Source organism: Chroicocephalus ridibundus, chromosome 8 (genome assembly GCF_963924245.1).
Source record: "Chroicocephalus ridibundus chromosome 8, bChrRid1.1, whole genome shotgun sequence".
Lineage (NCBI taxonomy): Eukaryota > Metazoa > Chordata > Aves > Charadriiformes > Laridae > Chroicocephalus > Chroicocephalus ridibundus.
In genome coordinates, this window is record NC_086291.1 from 29,181,990 (window position 1) to 29,208,034 (window position 26,045).

The 26,045-nt window shown below is 39.1% G+C and overlaps 1 protein-coding gene across 1 annotated transcript in view; it reads left to right on the forward strand.

The window, feature by feature from the left end:
• HMCN1 (hemicentin 1) overlaps window positions 1–26,045 on the forward strand; it is a 187,557-nt gene that overhangs the window by 125,209 nt on the left and 36,303 nt on the right. Inside the window, exons 48-71 of the mRNA XM_063343291.1 lie at window positions 472–558; window positions 979–1,170; window positions 2,212–2,385; window positions 3,556–3,669; window positions 5,068–5,213; window positions 7,194–7,344; window positions 8,027–8,230; window positions 9,291–9,404; window positions 10,335–10,522; window positions 11,343–11,439; window positions 14,365–14,526; window positions 15,584–15,697; window positions 15,817–16,019; window positions 16,246–16,327; window positions 16,458–16,589; window positions 16,820–16,969; window positions 17,540–17,699; window positions 18,304–18,428; window positions 19,977–20,160; window positions 20,327–20,424; window positions 20,798–21,076; window positions 21,661–21,851; window positions 23,026–23,107; window positions 23,899–24,035. Of these exons, the coding sequence (XP_063199361.1) occupies window positions 472–558; window positions 979–1,170; window positions 2,212–2,385; window positions 3,556–3,669; window positions 5,068–5,213; window positions 7,194–7,344; window positions 8,027–8,230; window positions 9,291–9,404; window positions 10,335–10,522; window positions 11,343–11,439; window positions 14,365–14,526; window positions 15,584–15,697; window positions 15,817–16,019; window positions 16,246–16,327; window positions 16,458–16,589; window positions 16,820–16,969; window positions 17,540–17,699; window positions 18,304–18,428; window positions 19,977–20,160; window positions 20,327–20,424; window positions 20,798–21,076; window positions 21,661–21,851; window positions 23,026–23,107; window positions 23,899–24,035 (3,566 nt within the window). The remainder of the gene's footprint in view (window positions 1–471; window positions 559–978; window positions 1,171–2,211; window positions 2,386–3,555; window positions 3,670–5,067; window positions 5,214–7,193; window positions 7,345–8,026; window positions 8,231–9,290; window positions 9,405–10,334; window positions 10,523–11,342; window positions 11,440–14,364; window positions 14,527–15,583; window positions 15,698–15,816; window positions 16,020–16,245; window positions 16,328–16,457; window positions 16,590–16,819; window positions 16,970–17,539; window positions 17,700–18,303; window positions 18,429–19,976; window positions 20,161–20,326; window positions 20,425–20,797; window positions 21,077–21,660; window positions 21,852–23,025; window positions 23,108–23,898; window positions 24,036–26,045) is intronic.

Below are 26,045 nucleotides of genomic sequence, written 5' to 3' on the forward strand. Positions count from 1 at the left end.
TTTGAACAAATAAATCACTTTCAGCTTAATATGGGTGATAGAACTTGTTTACAAACTTATAAAACCTGCTGGTGTATAAGATCAAGCCTGGCCCTGCTAACTAATGGTCATCACCATTGCTCTGCTGACCATACTCAGAAATACTGCCCTACAGACCACACTCCTCAGCACCCTGAGTATCTCTCTAGCTCTGCAGACAAAGTGAGGTGAGTACTTTATGTGTCTGTGGTCCTCTCTTGCCTGTTGTGTGTTCTTGTACGGTGAAGGGGAGCAGAAGAGTGCATATCTGTTGTCCAGGCAGGTTATCTCGCAGCGTCTCACATCTGGACCTGTTTCTGGTAGATCTGAGCCGTTCTTAGATTGAGGTGATTAAGGGAAGCGTTCGCTGAGATGTAGCCTGAGTGAATCTTTGTTGTATGAAAATCGCTTGCAAGCAATACTTGCTGATGATGTCGTCTTGTCTATTTGCAGTGCCTCCAAGGATTGTGGGTGAAAATAAATTGGAAGATGTGAAAGTGAAAGAGAAGCACAGAGTTACCCTAACGTGTGAAGCAATAGGTAAAAGTATACAATATTTCTTATCCTTGCTGATCAAACCCATAGTGTCCATCGTCATTGGTTCTGAATAGCGTGTTTTTAATGGAATTTTCAGTTCAGTGGAATTTTTAAATTTAGATTTAACCATGGTGCTTATAGCAGGACTAAGCACTCCTACTCATAAAGGTCATATAAAATGTAACCAAGAGGATAGTTGCTGTGTTATTTCTTCTCTAAAGGCTTGTGGAATTTAAGAGGAGGTCTACATTACTTCAGGATGTTCAAATACTTTAGAATACATAGTCCAAAACATTTCCCTAAAGGAAAAGGATGTATTTTAAAAGGGCATCTGAAACTGTATTTTTGTGTTTTTCGTAAACCGTGGCATATCCTAGAGACTATGCAACAACTAATATCTGCAATTTTATTTACTCCATTAAGGGAACCCTGTACCACAGATCACCTGGATAAAGAATGGGCAATCTTTAACTGAGGATGAAGATCACAAGTTTCTGTCTAATGGGCGTTTCCTGCAAATCAACAACGCTCAAGTCACTGACACAGGGAGATACACATGTATTGCATCCAATACAGCTGGAGATAAGAGCAAAAGTTACAGTCTTAATGTACTTGGTAAGACAGCTGGGCTGGCTCTTGCAGAGAAAATATTCATCTCAGGAAAAAACAGATAATCATATTGGAATTTTGTAGTACTTTAATTACAGCAATGCATAAGCTGCCTGTCTACAATTAAAATTTTATAGCTTAGTAAGTGATAAATAGTAGTAGTTCAATAGAAACAGCAGTTCTGTGCTTAAGACAATATAGAGCTAGAAAATGCGGAACTCTAACAGGACACTGTGTGTGTGGAATGAGCAGGACAGCGTATTGACTTATTGTGATTCAAGGAAGAAGTATCTGAAGAGCATTTCGGATTGTGATCTCTTCATAAAAGCTGTATCCATCTGCAGTTCTCTTTTTTTTTATGACCGTTATTGCATAACCAAATGCAAACAATGGCAAGTTTGTTTTCCACATCCTCATTTCCTAGGCTCCTGCCTCCTACCTGTCTGCTGCTCACAGGATCATCAAGCGGTGGCTCTGCCAGCTGCTGTGCAAGAAGTGGTGGCTGGCCTCCTAGTGACCTGTGTGTGACAAAGGCTAGGGGTAGATGGATTCCACTGATAGGGCCTGACTGTTCACCTAAGGACAAAACATAAAACCATGAATGTTTGTCTGGTGCTGGGTTTCAGTCCACCTTGTAGGAGGATGGGGCCAGTCTTTTTTCATTGGTGCACAGTGACAGGACAAGGGGTAACGGGCACAAACTTGAACACAGGAAGTTCCATCTCAACGTGAGGAGGAACTTCTTTCCTGTGAGGGTGGCAGAGCCCTGGCACAGGCTGCCCAGAGAGGTGGTGGAGTCTCCGTCTCTGGAGACGTTCCAAACCCTCCTGGACGCGTTCCTGTGCCACCTGCTGTGGGTGACCCTGCTCTGGCAGGGGCTTGGACTAGATGATCTCCAGAGGTCCCTTCCAACCCCGGCCATTCTGTGAGTCTGTGGATGCCTCCCAGCTATTTAAGGCTGCAACCAGATTCCTAGACTGAACAGGGAACAGAAAATTGGCTTCTCATAGATGTCCTTCCTCTAATTAATGATTTTGTTGTTTCTAGTGTCTCCAACCATTGTGGGTGCAGACAGCCATGGAAATGCTGAAGATGTCGTTGTCATCCTCAACAGTCCAACATCGCTGGTTTGCGAGGCTTACTCCTATCCTCCAGCTACAATCGCCTGGCTGAAAGATGGTAATCCTTTAGAATCCAACAGAAACATCCGCATTTTGCCAGGTAAATTTTTTGTTATTATTGAGAAATAACACTTCATTCTTTCATTGTTTAGTTTCCTGTTACAGATTTTTTTGAAAACTCAAAGGATATATTTCTACTAAGTGCAATGTTTGAACTTTTGCAGCACTTCTCATTTGAATATTCTTTAAGTGCTTGTATTTTATTTGTATTTGGGTATTTATCCTTTTGTTCTGTAAAGCTAAACGATGGCAAACAAGTTAATTGGAGTTAATAATGAATGTAAATAAGTTGAAATGAAGTGTGGAGATTAGATGGAGAGAGATAGAAACAACAACATTAGTAAAAAGACTGAGGTGACATTTTTCTTGCTCATTAGTAATTTGCCATTTTTAATTTGTGGAGTAGCTCTTACCTAGCACACCTGTGGTGGTGGAAAACAGGAACAAGCTTCACTGGTAACACTGAAGTAATGTAGATAAGCCAGTACTTTATCATTGTTAACTGTAAGTGTTCAGAGGAAGAATGAGTTGATATTGATAGTGAGGAACTGAATTACTACACAGGGGGACAATTTCTAGAAATGCAGTCTGAAAAGAGCTGCAGCCAAATTAAATAGTGCCTTATCTCTGAGAATGCAGACAATATAAATCATAAATAAACAGGATATTATGGGAAGGAAACTGATGGATGTCAAAGTTGCAGAGGCCACCTGAAGTCTTAAATCCTACTGATTCAGTCATGTTAACGCTTCTCACGTTGTGGCAGTTGCTTCTGTCTGTTCTCCAGAGGGAGTGAAGGGCCTCTTTCGTATGAAGTACGGCACTGAAGCAGAAAGGCAGTTCAGAGACTCACATCCACCCCTGTGTGCTGAATAGACTCTTTTGGCTTAGTCTTACCCTTTTGCCTCCTTTCCCTTTGTCTGTGAATGAAGTGTGGAACCCTAAATCATGTTTTCCTGTCTAAATATCTTCAAGATACTTCTCGTACAGCACTATGTTAACATATTTTCCAAGAATCTGTAGACAACGGGAGCTGTGATCTAAAGCACTCCTGCAAATTAGGCACTTATTTATTACACAGTGTACATGGTGGTAAGCAGTCAGTTTTTCATGCTCATCTAAGGGCACAATTTGGACCAACGTGTTGAAAATATGCTGCAGAAGTGAGAATATAATGTAGATGCTATTAAAGAATGATGTCTATTGTCAGGTGGTCGAACCCTGCAGATTCTAAATGCACAGGAGGACAACGCTGGAAGATACACCTGCATAGCCACAAATGAGGCTGGAGAAACTTTGAAACACTATGAAATGAAAGTCTACAGTAAGGAAATACTTCCACTTCCCCCCCCCCCCGTTCTTCCATTTTTTCCCCTTTGCAGTGTTACCTGTCCTGGTGAATACAAGAACTTCTGTTAGTAGCTTTGTTTAGCAAACATCTGCATTAGCTCATGGCATTGCTTGAGGAGAGAGACTAGCAAAGTTTGCTGTTGCGTCTTATACAAATGCTGCTGTGTGGCTAAAAATCTTTGTACCACCCAGGGGAAGACGTTTAAGAAATCCTGAACTCCAGTTTCTTCTGAAATGCTTTTTTGGTAATGATCAGACGAGTGCAGTGCAGTGGGACATGTGAGCAGAGAATCTCGTGAGCAAAGAAACTATTTTAGAAAAAAAAGGAGGGGAGGGTACCCTTAACATCTAATGAGAACCTTTCTTGAGTAAGGTAAAACAGGAGGATACTATTTTTATATCCTTCCATAAAATACCATATGTACAAAAGCTTTCCCATTCAGTCCTTCCTGTCAGCACATTGTCCTTTGAACATCTGTGTCTAATACTCTATTTTAATGCTCAAACTCTTCATTATAGGCTCAGTCAAGCATGATTTTTCATCTTTTTTTTTTAATTTCCTAGTCTGAATTGGAGTTTGGTTTGCTCCCTCACAGTAACCGTGCTGTTATTTTAATTACGCTAGGTCCCTAATAAGGCCCCATTGGATTCGGAATAATGAGAACGTAACAAAAGAGTTCATTATTGAAGTATGGCTATGTAGCAACATAAAGCCCCCCCACCCCCAGATGCCACTGCAGCTGACAGTTATTATGGTACTGTAAGCATTAGGGAGAATTTAAAATTTCCCATTGAAAAAAAGAATGGAAAATGCTTTGAAAGCATTTTAAATAATTTAAAAGATATTATGAGACCAGGGTGGGGGGTAGCTTAAGAATTTTCAAATGTTCTGGTTTTATTCTGATTCAGAAGGAAATGAGATTTTGCAATACTACGATTTCAATGGAATGGAAATGTTGAGTTTTGACCAGCTACTCTGAGTGTGGACTTCAGTTCAAACATATGTTTCTCAGAATATTAGTTTCCATTAAAATGCCTTTTAATGACTGCAGTACACTGCACTTCATAGAATTCAAGCCCAACACATAATAAAGTGCTATAGCTAGGTAAGGCTATAGTCAGGTTTGCATAAAACTGTTAAACACAGTTTTATGTATTTTTATGTATAATACATATACTAAAAATAGTTTAACATACATATACATATAGAAAAATAGAAATTCAGCTATGGGGAAGAGGCAGATTATAGGGAGAACGCGCTTGCTTTCCCTGAGGTTATCATGCAGGTTTTCCCTTTGTCCAGTTAATTTTGAAACGCTGCATAAGACAGTAGGTCACAGAAGTCCCTCTCGCTCCCTTTGTTTTTGTGCAGTTCCACCCACGATTAACAAAGGAGATACCTCAGGGATGGGTCTCTCCCCTAAAGAAGTGAAGATCAAAGTAAACCACAGCCTTACCCTGGAGTGTGAAGCTCATGCCATTCCTGCTGCTGCCATCAGCTGGTACAAGGATGGACAGGCCAGTCACAAATTTAATTCTTTCTAATGGGTGGATTTCGTACAGAAACAACTGCATATTCACTATCACTATTAATGGACATTCATGCAGTGTAATGGGCTCGCTTATGCTGCTGAAGTCAGTAGGAAGCCATCCTCCCACCATCCTGCTGGGTGGAAAGATCCCATCACAGTGGGATCTCACGTGTTGGGATCACCCCTCATGCGTCTTAGGATGTTTGCTGTTGGCCAGACCTCAGCAAATTGACACCCTTGCTTTTTTGTGGGTGCCTGGCAGTGCCACAGTGCTGGAGTTTCCCGGGCTTGCCGCTGGCCTGTGCTTTGAGAGGGGAGGGCCCTGCCTTAGCAGTAGCATCCCATGGTGTGACCACGTGTCCCTTTGCTGTTGTGTAAAGTCCCCAAAGGCCCTGTTATAGAATGGCCCCATGCTTGGTTCCTCTAAGTGCTGCCCTTGCAGGAGCTGCAGAGAGCCTCCCGCCGGGTTCTGGCAGAGCTCACAAAACCACAAAAGCATCTAGATCCCTGGCGAGGGGGATGAGGTGTGGTTCCTGCCACACGCAGCCTTCACAACAACATCTGTCTGGAGGAGAAACACTTCGGAAGGGCAAAGCCACAGAATCGTACTGATGTGCAGTCTACTGGGAGCGGCCTATAAATAAAAAAGAAATGGTGCAACTCTTCTGTAAGAAAGGAGAATATAATCTCTTGTTTTAGCTGTTCTTGGTAGGGCACTTACTGTGTGGCAGAGTGCTGCGCCTCTGCAGCTGGACCAGCTCTTCCTGGATGTACCGAGCGTGCAGAAACAGCCTGGAGTCACAGGACAGACTGTGCATACACCCTCTGTTTCAAGCATATGCTGTAATTCCAGGATCTCGTGGGTGTATTTATTGTATTGACAATGAAAAATTACGTTGAGGGGAGTTGAAAGGTCTCCAAAGAAAGGCAGCTTGCTGCCACTCTCAGAGCAGCAGTTCTTTCTTAGGTTGGTCCTGGGTAAATGGCTTTCACTCACATCCATGGACTAAATAAATTGTCCTCTGCAGGTCAGGAGTTCAGTGCCAACTCCCTAATGTGTTCCATTTTCATTATTGAGAGATACAGGTTGTATTAGTGTAGTCTCTACTGTCACGTGTGATGTAAATCCTAGGGGCAGTAACATCTAAGCCTGTGTATCTCTGTTGTTGCTGCACCCACGTTATGTTCACGCCATCTCCTTGCTGAACAGCGGATCCTAATGGTTGTGTGGCTGTAGGGTGAGTTAGGTTGAGTTGTTCACCTCATAGAAAACAGATGGTTTCACATGTGTGGGTTCTCCATCAGCTCATCGACTTGGCCAGTGAGTTCAGGGATTGAATCAGCCCGATTTAATCAAATGTCAGGAGAGCCCTTGCCTCATGGGGATGGCATTGCTCCTTTCAGCAGCAACTTGCAGCTGAGGTTGAGTGCTATAAAACCACATCCTCCAAGGAGACCAGCTACCAAGATCAGAAAGGTGAAGATGCAGTTTCTGACAACTGTGAAAAGAAAACCATCTCCAGGAACTTGGAGCTTGATCAAGTTTTCTCAGGGAGGAAAAGCTTTTGGTTTGAGGGAAAGGAGAAACAGAGGAGAGAGAAGAGCTGAGCTGCAGCACCAGCTGTGGCCAAGGCTGCCGTCCCAGGAGCACCTGGCTTAGGACTGTGTCCTAAGTGGTGACCTTCGGTGGTGTCATAAGCAACTGCTTTCTTTGCGTAGATTGAAAGCGGGCCTTGCTGGACACGCTAACAAAAAATTGAAGGGTGTTCTGTTGGTAGTGGTATCAACGCAGAGGAAATACTAAAACCAAAATATGCTCTTCCTTACGGTATATTGCCTTAAGAAAGATTTTGAAACAACCTGAATTTGACCAGAAGAGAGATGACATCATATCACTTCCACAGATATGGCTATTTCTAGTGTACGTTTTGCCAAGTGTTAATTTCCGTGTAATATTCCGTTACAGCCACTTAAACCAGATGATCATGTCATTATCCAAGCTAGCGGCCATACTCTGCAGATTAAGGAAGCTCAGATATCAGACACCGGCCGTTACACTTGTCTGGCATCCAACATTGCTGGAGAGGATGAAGTGGAATTTGACGTAAATATACAAGGTAAACAGAGTTCACATAATAAAATTCTTCTGCTAGCCGCCTCTTCTAGTGTTCTGGGATGTTGGAATTCTGTATACTTTTGTATCCTTTACACCTGCTTGGTGTAATCCAATGATTTTGGGTTTTGTGTGATTTTTATTTCATGTATATTTTGCTTATCTTTAAGAAATACAGTATTCAGAGTTTCTGAAGTCAGTAGAATGACATAGTAACTCTGATCTTCCTCTAAACTACATGAAAAAGTTAGAATTTAGCTTAAATTAAGATGTTGTATTTTATTTATCTGTATTAAGTAGTACTTAGAGGCCCCAGACATAAGCATCCTGTTGGCCTACACACTGTGTGTAAATACAAGAAAACAATCATTAGTCGTTTCTGAAAATTTAGACAAAATTAGAACTTGAGTAAAACTAGATAGCTTACTATTTAAGTATAATTGTTGATTAATACCCTCTGTGTTTTGTTGTCAGGTCTTCTTATGCTGTTATTTATTAGTCTTCAGAAAATTGCTCAACTTTTCATTCTAATGAGAAGAACTAGAATTTTCCTGGCTAATCTAAATTTGGGGGAGGTGTTTAATTTTTATTGATGCTGTTTAACAACTACAGTATCTTCATTTCTTGACTTTAAAACTAGCTATTTCTGCTGTAAAATTCTAACGTTTTTCCCTCCTTGGTTGTAGTTCCTCCTAGTTTCCAAAAGCCTTATAAGGAATGGGAAGCTGGTAATACGGTAGATACAGGAAGAGGTGGAGAAAGTAAAGATGTGATTGTCAATAATCCTCTTTCGCTGTACTGTGAGACCAATGCTGTTCCTCCTCCGGTTCTTACGTGGTATAAAGACGGCTATCCTCTGAGCTCTAGTGATAAAGTGCTCATATTACCAGGTGAGTACTAAGATGTCACTCTCTGACCTTAAGAAATGGTGTTAGTGCTAGTATTTGTGTAGTAATAAACTTTTCCCTTTCAAACCACTACTTTAATATTCTTTTCAGACTTTCTTGACTGGAATTTTTTTTTTCCAGTCCTTGGACCTAAGCTGTTTCCTTCTTTCCTTGAAAAGCACTCCCTAAAATGGTGTGAATGTGACCATTGAACTTTCATATGATGTGTTGCAAAATAAAATACAGTGATAGCTTTTCTCTGGTGTGTTCCTGAATTATTTCTTTATTAAGTTTTGCTCTAGCAAAATCATAATTGGAGTAGAAAAGCCTCTTAAAAGGGGAGTGAGACATGGAAAATGATGTTTCCAGCAGAAGAATGGCCGTGAGCTCTTACTTAACCACATATGGGAAAGGGAGAGAGGTGCTTATAACGCTGAGAGTACAAAAAGGAGCCTTTCTGTTGCAGAGGATGGTTTGGGGTGGCGTGAGTAGAGAAGGGCAGTGTTGGGGATGATGTCTTTTTGTCTACCTATTGCTCATCTATTGGGAGACCAATGACAACCGCTCCCAAAATGTATTCCTAATATGCCCTCTCTTTTTGAAGTTATTTACGTGGTTATGCCTTAAATGAGGAATAGAGTGAGAAGTAAAAATAGTATCTACCTATAAGCTTCAGAAGTGATTTTTTTTCAGTTTGCAACAGCTTTAACAGAATATTATGTGCTTGTATTTCCTTTTGCCTATTAGTTCTCTGTCACCTTGCTGAGAAATATTTCTACTTTTCATTGAAGAATAATGTCTGGCTGCATATTGCTGAAGAATCTTATTCCTTTCTGTGGAATTAATTACTCTTTTCTAACATTTCAGTATGAACATTGCTGAATTCCAAGTATCCTCCAGTCGAAAAAGCAGCTCGGAAATAAAAGTCTTTAGTTAGTTATAATTCAGAACAAATGCTGACTATTCATAAATTTGCTTGCTCAGGTCTCTAGTGAAATGTGGTGTGGGACTGACGGAAACTGCTTGATGCTGCATTTAAATGTTGAGTGGGTTTTCTTTCCAGGAGGCCGAGTGTTGCAGATTCCGCGGGCACAGCCTGAAGATGCCGGGAGATACATGTGTGTGGCAGTAAACGAAGCTGGGGAGGATTCCATTCATTACGATGTCCGCGTGCTCTGTGAGCTTTCCTGCTTTCCTTTTTCTTTTTAATGACAAAAAACCTAATGAAGCATTATCGTTCGGGTTTACTTAATGTTTTTTAAAATTCATAAATTCTGCATATTTGTAAACCATGAAATCAATGTGTTTATATAAAGTGCTAGAGTCTTGTAGAAATATACAGAATTGCATGAAAATAGTGTTAATATTGTTAGTTCAGTATATTTTTAGGTTATCATTTTTGTTATCACACTTCACCAGACAAAAACTATATGTAGAAGTCCAGGTTTTGTCTTGGTATCCCTTGTTCCCTATCCAGTTTTCAGTTCAAAATTCTGACCTACTAGACTTTTCTCTCTCCTTATTTTGTTCATAATTTTCTAAAATACCTGCAAAACTCCCAAAGGTGTAAGGGAATTGATGATTTACATCAACCGTTTAACGCCTGCAGAGTCCATTTTGTATGATCTGTTCACACATGTTGCACAGAAAGCTTTCTTATGCTGCTTGCATTGTCTGTTGATGTATGCAAGGCTTTTGCCTTTGGAAAAGCTTATTTCTTTACCTCTATTTCTGTATCTACCACTGAAAACACTGATTTATTGTTAGGAAGAGGCCCTGCCTTGGAGATCCTCTTTTGTTCTGGCAGCAAAGAACATGAAGGACTAGCTGGAAAATGAGGTTTTACTTCTTTTTCTTTATGGCTGCTGTGAATAAGTGCATTTCTCCTGTAGTCTCTTGAATTACATGGATTTGTTGCAGCTGAACTACTCTTGAGATTTTATTATCTTTCACTGTTTTCACTGAAGATCTCACTATTTTCTTAGAAAAACACAATCTAAAAGATTGATGGGCAGTCTTTAAAAAAAAAAAACACCACAAAACCAACAACAAAAACCACTGTGAGATACTAAGTCGCAGTATTCTGGTCATGTTTTCTCTTTTGTAGTACCACCATCCATCAGTGGAGCCGATGGTGATCTGCCTGAAGAAGTGACTGTGCTTGTGACCCAGGTTGCGGTGATGGACTGTGTGGCAAGTGGGAGCCCTTCTCCAAGTATTACCTGGCAAAAGGATGGCCACCTCCTAGCAGAAGATGACAAACACACATTTCTGTCCAATGGAAGGAGGTTACAGGTAGCTCTGAGTGAATAACCGATTTTTAGCACCGCAAACACAAGCTGTCCGTAAAGACAAAACTTCAGATTTGCTGAGTATGAGATTCTGCATTATTTTTTTTTCCCGACAAGGTGCTGCAAACCTGAGGAGTTTTTGTCCCTTATCCCTGTCCCTCAGCTGCTTCTTCCCACTCCTGTGTGTTTGTGCTGACCCAACTATTTTTGGGGTCGTGCCGTGAACCGCTTCCGTGAAATCACTTGGTTTAAAATAATGTTCATTTTTGTGGAGAACAACTTGTTGTTGTGAATTTTTTCCAGGTTTCCCTAACAGAGTTTAATTATTGCAAAATGTTCTGGTTTGTATTTATTTGAAGAAAATAGTGAATTCTGAAGAACAGTACCCTGCCCCCCCACCCCTCCACACAACCAGTGGATGATACTGGATGAAACTGTTAAAACAGAGAGCTGAACTTAATTATCTCCATTTTCATAGTGTGATCTAAGAATACAATAAAAGATAAGAAACATATAGAACATTACATTTTTTTATTTCAAATATTTTTCTGAGTAGTTGTCTTGTTATTCAATTTGAATAAATTTAACGTGAAAGATACTATGTTGACTTTTCTGGAGGTTTGAGCCGCACAGATTTGCATAACAGATTCTGAAAGGAGTAGCATCAGTGGAAGTTTCTCAGATTGGCTTCTTCATAACGCTGCAAAGGCATTAGTGAAAAACCAAATCAAACCAAAAAAACCCTGCAGACACCAAAACTTGATGCTTTAACAGTAAGTTGTCTTATGTATTAGCTTAACAACAATCTTGTTTCTTTGACTTAGATTTTGAATTCCCAAATAACAGATACCGGGAGGTACGTCTGCATTGTGGAAAACATAGCTGGAAGTGCCAAAAAGTATTTTAACCTAAATGTTCATGGTAAGTACAGTAATCCATGATTTTCTGGTGGTCTTCTTTCAAATGTTAGTTTAGCCTGAATGTGTTAATTTTAGCGGAGTGCTTAGGCACATACTTAGCTTTATGCATGTAAGTTGTCTTATTGGTTGTAGTGGAGATTCTGACATGCTAGAAATCAAATATAATTTTAAAGTACCTTGGCAAAATGTAGCTTTTGATACCCCATGGCTTCAGCTCTTTATATGTATTCCATGTAGGTGTAAAATTATTGAGGGAGCCTTGTGTAGTTGCTATGTGTATATACATGTAGGTGTTGCTAAGCCCTGAAATCATAAATTACAAACTGATATCAAGGAGATATATGGCATTGTAAAAGCTTAGGTTCCTTGAGGCAGAATAGGATTCAAATATATTTGAGCCTTTGGCATCACAAGTCTAAAACAAATACGATTAAGAAATTAAGACATTTTCCATTATTTTAAAAACAGTCTCTCCACCACCTTCCCTTACCTCTCCTGATAACTTCAGAAAATCAGGATATCTCTAATTAACATTTCAGAGTTAAACTTCTTTTATTTCTGCCCACTCTTCCTCCCACCACTTTCAGCTTTCCGTTCTGAATTGAAGATCAAATAAGCATTACTCCCACCAAATCATCTGCAGGAGTACATGTTAAAACCTACCAAGGAATACTGTCAGCTACATCTTTCTCTACTTTCACAGTACAATTTGAGACTCTTATCACAGTCTTCTACATATGATCAGTGTCCTTTTTCACATCCTTCTAATTGGCTAATCTTCCGTATTACATACCAGAAAGAAGACGAATGCTGTCTTCTCTCTCCCGCTTAAATACAGTACCAGCATCCAAGGAATTTGATGATTCAGGTTATTACATACAGAAGAAATAAATTTTTTCTCATTCACACGTGCAGCTAATTTATATTCTAAATGAAACAAATTTGTAGTGCCTCTTTCTGCTCAGTAATACAATTAGCCAAAACCAGTGTTGTCATGGGAAGAATTTTCCCTGGAGTTGTTCTCTGAGAAGAAGTTCTTTTCTTTCAGTGGAGTCTATCCAGGTTTTCTGATGATAGAGTTCTATTTTAAAGTCAAAATATTTTGCTTTTCTTGACATTTCTGTTTTAATTTAAACTTATTCTCTTTAAAATATTTGTTTATAATGACTGTAGTCTAATACTTTTAAAAGAAATATTTGCATGAAGCTTCAATTCTAGCTCACCAGTACCACCAATTTAGGTCTATTAATCTCTGAACACCGTTTCATTTGAAAAATTAGACTATAGCTGTTCAGGAAAAGACCACCCAGGGTGAAGCGCTGTTGAAAATGCATTATCACTAAGCAGCATGATCTTTGTTTTGTAATTGTCAAAAAAAGGTTATTTTCCAGCATTTTTCTATGTTTCCTATGGAACTGCTTTCATAAATTTAAATAAAATATTAAAGATTATGATCTTTAATAAGTTAAAAAATTCACTTCTTGTCTCAAAGGTGAGTAATTAAAATAAAACCTTCTAAAACATTGAAGCATTCAGTTTTAAAATCTCACCTTCTAACCTTAATATATAATAAATAGGTAATTTTAACACCGAGTACTAAAATTGAGCCCCTTATTCTGTCTGTGTGCAGATTATCTGTGGGACATTTGCGAGTTGTTTGCACACGCCATGAAGGCTGCAGAATTTGAAATATACCGTTTATACAGTATAAGCAAAACTCATTAAAAGATAGCTCAGATTTAGCCCTGTGTATTTGTCCCACTGTCTTGCGCTGCCAATAATCACATCTGTGGGAAAGTAACTGTAAAAGTAAATAAATATAAATAACTATAAAATGTCATCAGATCAGAATTCTCTTATTTTTTTCTAGTGAACCATTTTACTCTCATTATCAAGGAAATAACCTTCAGTTATTCCAAGTTGAAAAATATGGACTGAATTCACCCATTTACATTGACTCCTCTTGTTTCTGCAGTGCCCCAGAGGAGCAATAAACTTGGCTTAATGACTGTTTTGTGTCATTCAAGTGACAGAAAGCAGCTGGAGTATTTCTGGTGGATATGGTCCAAAATACTTTAACATTTCTGTCTTTGAAGAAGAGGATTCCATGTGTTCTTTGGAATGATTTTTCCACCCAATAGCGCCAAGAACATGCTTTTGCTTTCCTCTTAAGTGTTTTATATATCCACACTGCAAAAATATGGAAACTAAAACTTGGGGTTTATTAAAAGGAAGAGATTTACAGTTATTTCATTTTAAATAGTTCTTGTAGAAAGGTCAAATGTCAAAATATTCTTGTATTTAAAAATACTGGGACTTGTAAGTTTAAAAATGCACCCCTTAGAGCAATGCTTGTGTGCCGGAATTTTAAACCATTTAGCTCACTATTAAACAATAGGTTTGTCTGGTTAACAAAAGAACTCTGAACTGTATCAGAAGGAATAATTTTTTGGTTCTCTGTAATGAGAAAATGGACTATTTCAGAAAGAAGAGGAGCAATACAATCAGGAAGAAATTATACTTAGTCATAGTACGTATCCTGACAAGGTAAACTTAATCTGTCCTACCTTACATAGCAAGTGTCCTGTGAAAAGTGTTTTAAAATTGCTAGTGCATTAGTCAGGAACTGCAGGATCTCTTATAGGATAATTAGCTGTCACAAATCTTAAGCACAGAAGGACTGCAGATTAAATCATTGAAATTTTTGTGACTTGTAGGAACAGGAATGACCATTAGACTGACTTCAGTCATATTTCCAGGTACATCCAAAAAGCGGTGGATCCATTCATAGGCTGTGAAAGACTTTTGCAACTTGACCCTTTGGCAGAACTCAGTAATTCAGCTTTATTTTAGTAAATCAGGATCTTGTGGAATATTGTTGGCTGGCGCTGTGATGGATAATATATTAATGTGTTCCTTTCTGCAGTTCCTCCAAGTGTCATTGGTACTAATCCTGAGAATTTGACTGTGGTGGTGAATAATTTCATCTCTCTGACTTGTGAGGTCACTGGTTTTCCACCTCCTGATCTCAGCTGGCTCAAGAATGGCAAACCTATCAGTTCAAATACCAACACTTTTATTGTGCCTGGTGAGGAATCTCAGCTATTTCTACAGCCTTTGGACTCAACTTCTGTCTGTTTTGTCTTGATAAGGGTGATGGCCATTATTTATGAAGCCAGTATATTCCTAGTATTGCTCCAGTGAGTAGACAAGACACTTGGCCTACTGTGTTTAATAATTTCTTGGCGCTTGGGTGGGTTCACTTTTAAAGAAAACTAGCTCAGGCTGAAAGCACTGAAATAAACTGTGTGGAAAAGACTAGAGAGCAAGTCACATACCAGATGGGCTCCGATACAGGTATAGATTAAAGTTGAGTCACTTTGACTCACATTTCAAAGAAATGATCAGAAATTGTGACGGAGGCTAAGATAAATTCCGCTGACAAGAAGTAAAAATCTTCCCATAGAATTCAGTGGGAAACTGGATTAACCCTGCTGAACTCTCAGGAAGAAATCCTTGTATTTGAAGGTCATCTTAACCATTCAAAGCTACTCAGTAAATAAGGTCCCTGAGTGTCCGTGTCATTTCTGCTCCTGCTGCTTATCTTCAGCCCAGGGTATCAAGCGCAGATCGCTTGTGTGGTGCTCAGTCCTGTCGTGCTGGTATTATGAGATGGGGGCTGTGTTGCAGCACAGACTAAAGCATAGACATGGAAATAGCTTACTGGCAGTAGAGGCACCTGTACAGATCAGTGATTATGCACAGGCAGTAAGTAGCTTCCCAAATGGAGCCAGGTGAGACTGGGGAATAAAGAATGGGATAGTGACAAAGTTAAGTGGAAGGGATGCAGTTATGTTAGGAGACAGCAGTGAGCAGTTACGAAAGAAACAGGTCTAAAAGGAGTATTTGTGGTCCAAGTTTATAATTAACAGCATTAATGAAATTTACCCCCAGATTTTATTTCTCTTAGCTGGATTTTTTAAGGATTAACGAACCTTAAAAAGCAATGGCAATGCAGTGCTTTTTTGAATCTGATGTTAATTTAGTGCCTGTGCTCAGTCTATTGGACCTGCAATTTTAAAATAGCATTTGAGATTGATACAAAAACCACAGAATATATTTCAAGCCTTCTCTCTCCACTTCAGGTGCTCGGACTCTGCAGATTCCCCGAGCCAAACTATCTGATGATGGTGAATATACTTGTATTGCCAGAAACCAAGCTGGGGAAAGTCAGAAGAAGAGCTTCCTAAATGTCCTTGGTTTGTTTTTTACAATTTTCCGAAATAGCATCTATTGCTTTGAAAATGTATGTTTGTTTAGGTTATTTTCTGCCCCGTCACAGAACGAAGGCAGAAATAATGCTGAGCTTCTTCTACAGTGCCCCCGAGCATCAAAGACCATAGTGGAACCTCGCTGACAGTGCTTAACGTGAGAGTGGGCACCCCAGTGATACTAGAGTGTGAATCCAACGCTATTCCACCACCAGTCATCACCTGGTACAAGAACAGGCACATAATTTCTGAGTCTGCAAATGTGGAGATCTTAGCAGATGGGCAAACATTACGAATCAAGGGTGCAGAGGTAGGCCAGGCTCGTGGGATGCTGCATCCGCCACTACTTTGCTACTGTTAATCAAGTATTTTGCTCTTTATTGGTGTATTCTGTGCGGAGGAGAGGTATTTGCTGGAGGCCTTTCATTCTGTGAAAAGGACCTTGAGTTGGCAGAGGCAAAGGCTGTTAATATCACTGAACTGTAGCATTAAAATAAGACTCCGTAATAAGTTTTTTTAATTTATTTTTATTTTAGGTTTCTGACACGGGCCAATATGTGTGCAAAGCCATAAATATTGCAGGACGAGATGATAAAAATTTCCATCTTAATGTTTATGGTGAGCATACTCTGCATGATCTGCAGTAGTTGTTATAATACAATTAACATTGTAGAGTAGAGAACTCAAAATCAGTTTACAGAAATATTTGGTAACCAAACCACTCTTATTGCTTCCATTCAATTCATAGTGCCACCAAATATAGAAGGCCCTGAACAAGAGCTGGTCAATGAAACCATCAGTAATCCTGTTACCCTTGTGTGTGATGCTACTGGAATTCCTCCACCAACATTAACGTGGCTTAAGAATGGAAAACCAATAGGTAACATTCTCTCACACCCTCTTCTGCTCTTTTTGTCCCCTGTGGGGACACCACTGTGCTGTTTGCTGTCTATTTTGTGTTTCTTCATCTGTCTCTAGGCGCAGACTCTTATGTTAACTGATTGGAATCTTTGTTGTGTTTTGCTCTGAAATTTTCATGGAAAAGTTTCTCAAGATGTGTTTGCTCTCTGTGGTCTGGTTTGGAATGACTCCTTGTTTACATACTTTCAGAAAACTCCGATTCTCTTGAAGTTCATATTTTATCTGGAGGAAGCAAGCTTCAGATTGCTCGCTCTTTGCTTCTAGACAGTGGGACCTACACGTGTGTTGCCTCAAACACAGAGGGAAAAGCTCAGAAAAGTTATGTGCTTTCCATTCAAGGTAAGGCATGAGACTTGAAAGAGTACGACACCATGTCTGTACTGGAGACACTGAGATAACATAAACACGTAGAAAAGTGGAGAATTCGAACCATTATTTCTATCATCTGCAACTAGCAGAAAATGGTTAGAGGATTATGTACTGTTAGTCAGAAATTTGCATGAAAAAGAATTTCTTAACCTCTTGACTGTAGAACTGGAAAGGATTCAGGAAGCCTGTGTGTGCTTGCTGCTCATCACATCCTTCCTCCTACTGAACACTGAAGCTACAGTGGTTTCCTGAGTGTGGAGCACCACACGTATATGGATTCAGCAGCACTGATACCTGCTGCCTTTTTTGTGTGTGTCCCTCTCTGCCTGCCAGTTTTTCCCAAACTTTAGGAATTAACTATCAAGCTGCTTGTTTGATCAAATGTGACGGAAATTGCTTGAAATACTCCATTGTGGTTTATATACTTCCTAAACTAGATTTGAATGGAGGTACTGCAATAAACACTAATAACTCTACTGCATTATAGCTCTTTATAGTTTGGATTATGTTTCTTCTCTTCCCTCCATCATGCGTTTCCAGTTCCTCCTAATATTCTTGGCTCTGAAATGCCTAGTGAAGTCAGCGTCCTCCTGGGAGAAGGCATCCAGCTTGTCTGCAATGCCAATGGAGTCCCCGCGCCTGTTGTGCAATGGCTTAAAGATGGAAAAACAGTTGCCAGTGACAATTCGCAAAGAATAAGGCAAGCAAAGATAAGCAGACGCTGCATTCTCTTCTTGTATGATTTTAAACCTCAGAGGACCCTAAAGAGCGAACATGAAAGAGGGGCCTAAGGAGGGAGTGTAAAGAAGGCCTGAGCCTTAGCTTAGCCAGGTTAAGAACATTATCTCCCTCTTTAGTGTCTATAAATATAGTATACTTTGTTATTACGTTGACTTTTTTTTTTGTACAGAGATAAGTATATGATATCTGTTTCTTTCTCAGTTAATAAGTTCCATTAAAGTTCATCAGGTTCATAAAGTTTATTAAAGTCAGTAAGTTCCATCAAGTTCCTTTGGAGGGGAAAGATCTGAGGCATGGAAACATTATACTCTTGATGCTTTTCATTATGGGTTCTTCAAAAGCCTGGCTGGAGTTGAATCCTCATCCAAGGTTAAACAGGACATCTCTAGGAAAAACTTCCTAGCCTATCTCTAATAACAATATTTTGCAAAAAACAATGATTCTTTCGCTGAACTCCCAAGAGTATAGAGGTAGTTGATTTAAATGTACAAAAGTGACTGTTTATTTGCCAGGTCATAGGAATAAGTACACAAACTCACTGTATTTTATGACCTTCCTTGTAGAGTAACTCCAGATGGCAGCACATTAAACATTTTCAGAGCCCTCAGTTCTGATACAGGAAAGTACACTTGTGTGGCTACTAATCCTGCAGGAGAGGAAGACCGAATTTTCAACTTGAACGTATATGGTGAGTTTTCACAGATGTGAAACTGAAATCTGGTCCGTAACCCTATCTTTGTAAGCTCTCCCAAGAGAGGGCCTAGAAATGAATGCCTGTCTTCAGTGTAATACTACGTGCATGTGCTTTCAATTTCATGTATTGTAGATATCACAGTATATTACACAGGATGTTCTTTCAATGACAAAATGATTGAAATTGCTGTTAAATATGTTTTGGGATCAACAGAAATTAATTTCTTTGGTGTATTTCGTAATAGAGGAATTCTGCTTGCGGTGGTTTTTCTTTTTTCTGGTAGAGAAAGATACACTTGGGGCTCATTTACTATGATACTGCTTTTTTCTTGCATTAGTTTGTCTTCACTAATTCCAATCAAAGAACATCGGCTAAAACCAGAGTAGTCTGGTAGGGAACTAATAGTTAAAGGTCCCCCCTTCCCTGAGAAACAGTTTATTTAGAGTTTAAAAGAAAAATGGTAGAGGTTTGGATGAAATTCTTCTCTTGCACAGTTTGACAAACAGAAGATATTAAGCATAACTCTTCTTTAGCAGTGTAGAGAGTGGACGTTTTAATTTGTGAAAAACGTGTTCATGAAGTACAATGACTAGTGTGAAAGAGTGAAGAGTTCTGCGTAGGCAGCGTTCCACAGCTGTGTCTGTCCCAGTTATACAGAGGTGCAGAATCAATCGGAATACGAGCATGAGCAGAGTAACAAAAGATGACTTTTGATGTAATAAATAACAATACTGAATGACCACATCACATCTTTTGGGGACAGAATAGCACTACACAACAGTGGAGACTTGTTTGATCAGTTTGTATTGGTTGAGGTTCAAGCAGTAACCAACTTAAATGGTCTTATCTTTGCAACTGTCATGGTGTGTGACGGGATCTTAAGTCAGCCAGAGCTTGGAGCTGCACGCGGTTGGGCCTTCTTTATATAGCGAGTCCCTTCTTGCCCCCAACACCAAGACTTTCAAACTAACCTATGAAACTAAAAAGCCCAAAAAGTAGTTCTGTTAGAATAATCAGCTGTAATACTTAACTAGGCATTTTGAAATTTTCTATATTTAAAAATTAAGTCAACATATACATCTAGAAGTTAATAAACTAACTTTCCTCCTGCATGATTTTAGCTTTCACTTCATTTAAGGTTTATTTAAGGAGGTAAGTTTGAGTGGCAGCAAAATGCAAGTCCCATCTGGCCCTTAAGCGGCTCAGCCCATTCCCTCTGAGGCTTGGCCGCTTGCTCCTTCCTGCAGCGTCATTCTCTCCCCAGGAGCTTCGGGCTCTGAGCTTCCACTTGTTTGCCACAGCCTGAGAAATCAAAGAGAGATTTCCACTATCGTTCTAAAGTGCAAATGATTTTAAATATGTAAATGTGTAATTTATTAGTGCTCAATATTATCATTAGAGGATTTACTCTTTAAAAAAATGGCGACCATCTTATTGAATTCCCTGTGGGGCATGAGGTGCAGGATTTCCTGCAGGGTAAAACATGGAATGATTTTAGGAGCAGGTTTTAACATCTTCCTTTTCAACATTTACGAAATGTAGTTCCTCCAACAATAGCCAATAATAAAGATGAACCAGAGGACCTCACTGCCCTTTTGGACACCTCCCTAAATATTGAATGTACTGCTACTGGAACTCCACCACCACAGATAAACTGGCTAAAGAATGGCCTTCCTCTGTCTGTCTCCTCCCAAATCAGGTTGCTGTCAGCTGGGCAAATTCTCAGGTTGGTTTTCATCTGTTTTGACTAGCTGGGGTTTCGGTTCTCTTTTGCTATATCAGCATAATTGTGCTACTGTTTTTGGAAGCAAGAATACAATTTGATCCAAACCATGCCATAATAAAGAGAATGTATTCCATTTACAGCTTGCTTAAAATGATTTTCTCTTTAGACTTGCCCGAGTGCAGATATCTGATACTGGTGCGTACACTTGTGTGGCATCTAACAGGGCTGGAGTGGACAACAAACATTACAACCTTCAAGTTTTTGGTGAGTGTCTCTGAAATGCTTTATGTAAAGAATGGTATTTCTTAATTTCTTAAAACTAAAATTCAGTGTTCTTTTTCACCAACCTAAAGTTGTAGACAGCCACAAGTATATCTTACATAGGTAATCATTAGGGAAACTTTAATGGCAAGTGTTTTAACCCTAGAAGAGTCCTTACTTTAATTGGCACCCATAACGTCTCACAGGTTTTTTAGAAAGAATAAAAATATATAATTTCTAAATGAATTTTAACACATGTGCTGAAGATGAATGTAAGTGGGGAAATACAAAAGGGTAGCTGCATTCCAACTCTTTTATATTCAGAATGAATATCTGGGTTGTGCTCTGGATGAATGAGATCTTTGTTTCTCGGCAGTACCACCCAGCTTGGATAACGCGGGAGGAACAGAGGATGTCACTGTAGTAAAAGGCAGTTCAGCTTCGATGAAGTGTCTTACTGAAGGCAGTCCTGCACCCACCATGGCCTGGTTTAAAAACAGCCATCCTTTAAGCCTCGGAGCTCACCTGACGTCAAGCAACCATGGAATGGTCCTCCATTTTGTAAAAGCAGAGATTGGCGACACAGGCAAATACACTTGTGTTGCATCCAATGAAGCTGGAGATGCCAGCAAGCACTTTTCCCTAAAAGTGCTGGGTAAGCATTAACCTTTCAGTTGAACCAAATGCGAGCAGTAAGTGTGTATCTACTCAGGAGAACAATTTAAAAAAATCTCTAGGTATTTTCAAGAAGCATTTGCTGAGATAAATGGGAGAATTAAGGAAATGGAAGATACCTAAAGATATGTGAATGTGTAATATAGTATGTATTTTTTTCCCAGTGTTTCCCGAGTACTAAAATATGCCGTAATTAATAGTAAATGGATTTACAAACTAATGTGGTTTAAATGAACAGCTTTGGTTAGTACAAATACAGTTTGACAGGATGCTGAAGGCATAGCTGAAGGTGCAACAGCTAAAGCGCTAAGACATATTCACTGATGTATAATTTATGTTACCTGAGATTATGAAAACTTTCTAACTAATAATTCCAACTCATAAAATATTCAAATTAATAGACAGAGGCGGATGGAAATCACGTGAGATACTCAGTGAGTTCATGACACAGTCAGAAATAATACTAATGTAGACTAATTCTACAAACTCTAACCATAAGGCTGTGTATCAAGTTTTATAGGCTTTTTGAGTCAATAAAGAACTCGAATGTTTTTCCTTCCGCAGAGCCACCTCACATCAACGGTTCAGATCAACCAGAAGAGCTCTCTGTCATCGTTAACAACCCTCTTGAACTTCTCTGCATCTCTTCTGGCATTCCAGTCCCCATAATCTCGTGGATGAAGGATGGGCGCCCACTTCTGCAGAATGATAACGTTCATGTCTTAAGAGAAGTCCTTCGAATAGCCAGTGCTCAGGTAAAGTATTTGTTTCAAAATAGGCTTGGTTTTGCCAAACCATAGAGGAGTGAGCAGATCGGCCTGCTATCAGGACTGTGCTAAGAGATGTCCTAAAAAGCCTCTATAAAATCATTCACCTGCATTTGCAGTTGGAGAATATATTTTTCAAGCCTTGTTCTTGAGTTTCCCATACAGAACAAGTAGTCATATTATGGGCTGAGAGCGCCCAAGCACTTCTGCCTCTTCTGAGCATTATTACTTCATTTCAGAGTTCTGTAATTTTTTTGTTTATTGGTGCTTCTTGTTACAAAGGAGAACAATCAATGCTAGGGACTCATCTTTTTTCTGGGGTCATTTCCGGTTTGAGTCTGTGTCTGTAATCTGTTCTTGTTCATTTCCTACTTATTTGACTCTTGTCACTATGTCTGGCTTTTCTTCTTTCATGTTTTGTAGTTCCTCCTCAGCCTTTCTTCTCTTTCTATTAAATGGGATTTTCCTAGTATCCATTTGCTTCTCACATGTATAAGCCATAGTTTACAGAGAAAAGCTGCATCTGTGTCATCTGTGTGCAAGTTAAGAAAAAATAAATAAAGACAATAGAAGGACTTTCAGATAAATTCAGACAATAAAAGAGTCAAGGGAAAAATAACCGTTAAACCCACACCAATATTCAGCTGTGGACAGCCAGGCCCGAGTTCACCAAACAGAAGTGGGACAGGGCTCAGGTCTGATTGCTGCTCATTTCGTTTGCAAAGCAAACACTTCTTGTCTTTACAATGAAGAGTTTACAGGAAGGAGAAAGCATAAAGGTATTAATGAGTATGTCCACACAAAAAGATTTCCTTAGTACCCAGAACTGACCCTTGTTTAGATGGGTAGCTACAGCCAGTTCCATCTTTATTGATTACCGGTTGCAAAAAGCATCACAAAGAGAAGGGTTCTTGCTGGAGGTATATTATTCAGAGAGATTTTATGGGGTCCTGCAGCTCCTAAGCCATCTCTGTACAGGTCCACCATGGTAAAATACAGAAGTTTTCAAGAAATTTATTAATTTATTTTCAGGCATTCTTCATCTATTGTTTTTCTGCTTAAATGCTGTCTGTTATATGTTGCTGTCAATGATTCTCTTTCAGTTTTTCTGAATTTTTCCCATATTCAGATGTTTCTGCTGAAGTTGTTTGTGTGTTTCTAGGTGGAGGACACAGGAAGATACACGTGTTTGGCATCTAGCCCAGCAGGAGATGATGATAAGGAATATTTTGTAAAAGTGCATGGTAAGTTTAATTTAGGAAAAAAAATTATTCCTTCAAATGATAAAATACAAAGGTATGTATCAGTATTACATTTAACAAGTTACATATTACTAAGAAGAAATATTATGTGTTTTGCAAAAGTGATATTATGCCATATGATCATAATTAACATTTCTGAATAAGTGTAACTATTCTGAACATGATACACAACTAAAACGGAAAGTTCCACTGATTTCTGTTATAATTCCAAGTCTCATATTTTGAATACCTAGGAAGGTTATAGTATCAGTATTCAGTTGGACTGAGTTTATTGTGCTTACTGAAAAAGGATGTGAACTATACTGATATCTATGATCATGCTGGTTTTTCAGTAGAAAAAGGTAAGAAATGTATTTAGAAACGAATACATAAAATTTAATGAGAGTAAAGAAAGTATAAATGGGACTTCTGTAGTTCTATAATATGCCTTGGGTTTTTTCTTGAAGATTATAACTTCCATGTTTACTGGTGGACAGTTTAGGGAACTTTGGTGATCCCTGCTTCATCTGGCTTAAATGCTGGTACCATCACTGAGAATAGACTTTACATTAATTTCTGTCACAGTAGTTTCCAGCATGTGACGTAGGAAGCAGGTTCACCGGTTAAACAAATGTGATACATGGCACAGGTATTGAAAAGTAGAACTAATTGATGGCACTGTAGCTTTGTATTTATTTTAAACTTAAGAAATAAATTGGAAGCTTTCAATGGATAATTTTAATGGTAACTTATATGTGTTGTGTTTTATTTTTTTGTCTTTATTTTTGTAACAGTTCCTCCTAACATTGCTGGTACTGGTGGTCCACAGGACCTCACCGTGTTGCAGAACAGACAAGTTCTACTGGAATGCAAGTCAGATGCTGTGCCACCTCCGACAATCTCCTGGCTTAAAAATGGAGAACTTCTAGAGGTATAGTGGTTACATTATTTGTACTAGTCTTTTGCTCCCTTTATTTTTTACACACGGTGTTTGAGGTTCCTTATTCTGTTCACTTGCCCCTGTAGCGCAGTCCAAGTTACGGTGCCTTGAATTCAAGAGAAGCTGAGTAGCCCCAGTGCAAATAGAGTTAGTCCTAAATGAGTACCTGAAGCTAGCAAGCATGTGAAGTGGCCATCCCGCTGTTACTTGTTCTTTTTTCCTTTAGGGGGATCCCTTGCTTCTCCTGGATCCTCTGAACAATGCTAGAAGCCTTCGGTATACTCCTGAATGGCTTCCCAGGAAAGGTAGCTGAGAAAAGACTACACTATATGTTTCCTTTGGGTATATTATGCATCCTCATATTCTGGTAGCATTTAGAAAGGAATTAAAATTTTTTACGTTGGAAAAAAAGAAAAGAAAATGGGTTGCTAATCACCACAGTTTTATATCAAATGCCTCATTTTCACTCAGAATTCCATGTGGTGTCATGTTAAGGCATCGAGTCTTTGCTGGTTGAGAGACAATTAGCAAGATGAGGATGGTTTATACACAAAGAATTTTTTACTTCCCATCCTCTTCCTTGGGATCACTCAGAAACCAGACTCTTTCCAATTGAACAATTTAAGTTCAGTTCTTAATTGAACTTAATTAATTGATAATTTTCCCTCAATTAATACTTATTCATTAATAAAGGTGAAACAAATTCAGCTTACGAATTGTGTCCCCTCGACTGTAGTTCATCAAGAGTATTCACCTGAAGTTCTGCTTATTTGCTTCTGACATGCGATTCCTCAGACTCTTTCTCTGTTGTGAATTCAGAAGAATGAAATATTAGTGGAAGAAGTAAGAATATGGTGGACGAATATGTCTTACTAAGTGCTGCTGGGAAATGTTGCCTTGAATATAGCACAAGAACTAGCTAGAAACAAGTGTAAGAGAAACACTCTTCTGAACGGTCAATTCTTTAATTGGGTAGTGATTTTTTTTATTTTTTTTTTTAAATGAGAGCAAGGTTAAACAATGCTTGGAAGTTAAGTATGTGAATGCTTTTTTCCTTGGAAAGCTTGTGTTTTAAAAGCAGAACTTAACAAAAATAAACCATGAAAAGTAGCCACTGCTAACAAGTACTCACCAGAAAACAAAGTAATAGAGGAATACTGTGATAGACATAGAGAGTCAGCTGAAAACCTGTGAACTAATTTTTGTAGAGTTAGTTCTCCTTTTGCCTCATTAATTCATGTCAGTATGTGAGGGCTGAGGCATCTTGGTTGTGCGGTATCGTCAGTTCCCTGCCTTTTGTTTTATAATAGAATAGGGAATTTCAATCTCTGGAGTTAGCTCTCCTCCAGCACTAAATTTAAGTTATAAACTTAGTCCAGAGATGGGACTCCTAATTTGTCAGGTGTACTTTAAGTAGCAGACTTAGGTTCATTCTGTTCCCTACCATCTTTTTAATTCTTCAGCTTGGCTTATATAAATATATATCAGGCAAACATTAGCGTCCTCCTGAATGCCTGGTTGCTTTCTCAACCTCAAAGAAATGTAATAGCCTAGTAATACCAAGCAGCTGGGAAAGAGCTCTCCTGGGGTGTGTAAAGAGTAGTGCTCTCTGGCGTATCATCCTTCTTACCTTGGAAAAAATTAGAGGTTTCACAGTGACAAGAGAGGACTGGAGAAAGTCGGGTTTTCAAGTTGCAGTGTTATTTCAATTTCAGTCATTACTGCTTTCTGTGAAACAGCCTTGCAGTGGAGGGTGTCATTCCTTCTGGTTTTGTTGACTTCTACTGAGCAGATTTTGAGGTCTACTCTAAACCTCTGTATGCTTAATGATGCAATTGTGCAGCACCACTATTTTTGGTAGCAGAACTACAGAAAGACCTAGCCTCTAGCAGCTCTGGAGTCCTTGCACTCTTCATAGATTTGGAAATACGCACTGAGTGTTAAGAAAAGAAGTAGGTAGGAGCATCTTTACCTAATCTGGCTTTATTTAAACACTAAAAG